Consider the following 2,719-nt stretch of genomic DNA (forward strand, 5'->3'; position numbering starts at 1 on the left):
ATCCATCATTGACTATTGCTAGGTCAGAATCAGTTGGTTCATACACTGTAAAAACAGGATCCATATAGGATAAAGCAGCATAATCATATTTTTGTAAAAAGAGACGCCCTTTAAGTGGATGGGTCTGCAGCTCTGCAACCTGTCCTTCTTCATCAGGTGCAGAGCTTCTTCATTGTTTCGGATAGAGACACCACCCATTAGGGTTGGAGATTTTGGACCTTTGCCCTTATCCAACTGTTCTGCTGACTTTTCAGAGGCAGTCGCTTTTGCCTTATCTTTGCCAGTACCAGTAGTGACTGGTTGACTTCAGTGGTCTGAACAGGTTGTTTGTCAGCCTGGCTGACTAGAGTTTTTTCAGTAGTCATTGTCTTGACTTGACTCTCCATCTACTTCAGAAAAGCACTTCTCTTCGTCAGTGTCATCCTCGGTTTCTTTGAGCTGCCAGATTCATCTTGGGTAGCCTTCCTTTTCAGTCCAGTCGGAGTGGTCTGACTGTCCGTGGCTTCTTCATCCGAAGATAAATCAATATTTTTTGACACTGGAAATGCTATTCTTACCTAGTCATGAGCATCTGGAGCAGTTGCCCAATAAAAAAATTGCCAAACATACCAAGCTTTAAATACACTCTGGGATTTCAACTTGGCAGTTTGTTGAAGCACATTATGTGACAAGATCTGACAAAGGTTGATAGAAACCTTTGAATCCAATGTCTTTGCTAGCAGCATAGCGAAAACCTTTTCTGACACATATGTTGGATTATTCTTAAGACTGACAGCTTCAGCTACAAACCTATAAGTAGCGGAAGCTTCCAGTCCGACAACTGGAATCCCTTGACCATTGGCTTTTCTTTTTCGCTTGGTAGCATCATCCTCCTTCAAGACTATGTTGATCTGCTGTGGAGTTTCCACAGACGGCTTGGGCTCATTTGGCATACGAAATGCAAAAGCTATGTTGTTTGGTGTGGCAGACACCTTCTTACCATATACCATAGCACTGCCATCTTCAGCATCGAAAGAGTCTAGAACCTGCTTGATGATGGTTGTGTCAAAATCGATTCTTGTGGCTTGCAGAACCACACATAAATCCCACAGTTGCAGCAAAGCCATAGCTTGGTCAGTGAACACGTAACACTGAATCTTGTTGTAAGGGATGAGGGGAAGGCTTGCCTTTGCAGTAGTGACAATAGCTTGGGTTTCATTGAGATATTCTTGCATCTTTTCTGAACGTTTCCTCCTACCCATACACTGTGAAGATGATGAAACGGGTGAGGAAGAGGAAAACTTACTTGATGCTTCAAAGACGTACCCAGATGTTGCTGGCAAAGCTAGACAACAGTCCACTGTCTCCTCAGAAGACGAAGTCTGCGGGCTGGAGCGAAGATACCTCAGAGCTTGGCGATGGCAAATGGACAACAGGAGGGAATCGTCGCGCAGGAGATTTGTGAGGGAAAATGCCGACTCTCCTTACTGTTATACGCGTTCGTGCCATAAAAACTCCAACACTTGCCGTTCCTAGACTTTTGTGCATCGCTGCTGTCGTGGCAGACATGCATTGGACAAGACTTCTACCCATCCTTGAAATGATTACTACTGGAGTACCATCTAACCATTGGGCGCTTAAAAATTGATAACTGTGTTCCCACTGATACTGGGCTGGGCCCCTGGCTTGATCACACTAGTATTGGTCCGGGTACCCTTTAGCTTGGTCCCAATGGCACTGGTTGTGTAACTGGAACTGGCTGCACATGAAAAAGCTCAACAATATTTGATTCTGGTATCTCTTGATCTTCAGTTCCCAGCTCCCTAGAACCTTGTTCCTGGCCAGGCTCTCTAGCTTCGGAATAGTAGAGCTTGATCTTCACGCCATTATACACCCCTGGCAGCAGTAATCCAGATAAGTCTTTCAATCTTACTATGCCATTGGAGAAAACCCAGTCTACCTCAAATGGTGTTGTCCAGCCAATCTTCAGGTTTGGCTTCTTAGGACCCAATCTGGACTGATAGAGGAGCACCAAATCCCCTTTCTGAAATTCCCGGACCTTAATTGTGTGATCATGCCAGTGCTTCTTTCGTTTCTGAACAAGTTCTTGTTCCAGCATAGCCCGTTTCCTGAGTTCATCTAACTGCATAAGCTCATCCAGGCGCTTTTTCGGATTGTGGTTGAAGTCTAACCCATATTTCATAGCCATTCTCAGACTTGGGATAACAAACTCCATAGGAACCACAGCTTCAGTGCCATACACCATTCTGAATGGTGTCAACTCCGTAGTGACCTTGTAAGCTGTCCTATATGCCCATAAAGCAGTCTGGAGCTTCAAATCCCACTGGTCTGGCTTCTTCTGCACAACCTTAGTGAGAGTAGTCTTAATTGTCTTGTTACTACTTTCAGCCTGTCCATTGCATCTGGGATAATAAGGGGTAGATTTCCGATGCTTGACTGAAAGCATATCCAGTAGAATCTCCATGGTGTCATTAATAAAATGTGTCTCTTGGTTTGACACAATCTCCATAAGACATCCATAGCGACAGACAATATTCTCAAATAGAAATCTTGCAGTTGACTTGGATGTGTTGTCAAGAAGAGCCTTAGCTTCAACCCACTTAGTGACATAGCAAGTAGCTATCACTATGTACTTATTCTTTCTGGGGGTAACCTTCTTAAAAGGTCCCAAAAAATCCAAGCCCCATTTCATGAAAATGCCCAGTGGTTGTACTGGCGT

At 44.2% G+C, this 2,719-nt stretch overlaps 1 protein-coding gene across 1 annotated transcript; it reads right to left on the minus strand.

Moving 5' to 3' along the window:
* Positions 1–1,696: 1,696 nt before the first annotated feature.
* Positions 1,697–2,188, minus strand: LOC147436934 (uncharacterized). Its single transcript, XM_086486498.1, has one exon. It carries the CDS (start codon positions 2,186–2,188, stop codon positions 1,697–1,699), a length of 492 nt encoding a protein of 163 aa, XP_086342624.1.
* Between the last annotated feature and the right edge of the window lie 531 nt (positions 2,189–2,719).

The sequence above is a fragment of the Adiantum capillus-veneris genome, chromosome 17, assembly GCF_014529385.1.
Source record: "Adiantum capillus-veneris isolate H3 chromosome 17, ASM1452938v2, whole genome shotgun sequence".
NCBI classification, from domain to species: Eukaryota; Viridiplantae; Streptophyta; class Polypodiopsida; order Polypodiales; family Pteridaceae; genus Adiantum; species Adiantum capillus-veneris.

Bases quoted from the DNA above. Each gene is read 5' to 3' on its own strand.
- LOC147436934 (XM_086486498.1), bottom strand. From the start codon at position 2,188: ATGGCTATGAAATATGGGTTAGACTTCAACCACAATCCGAAAAAGCGC.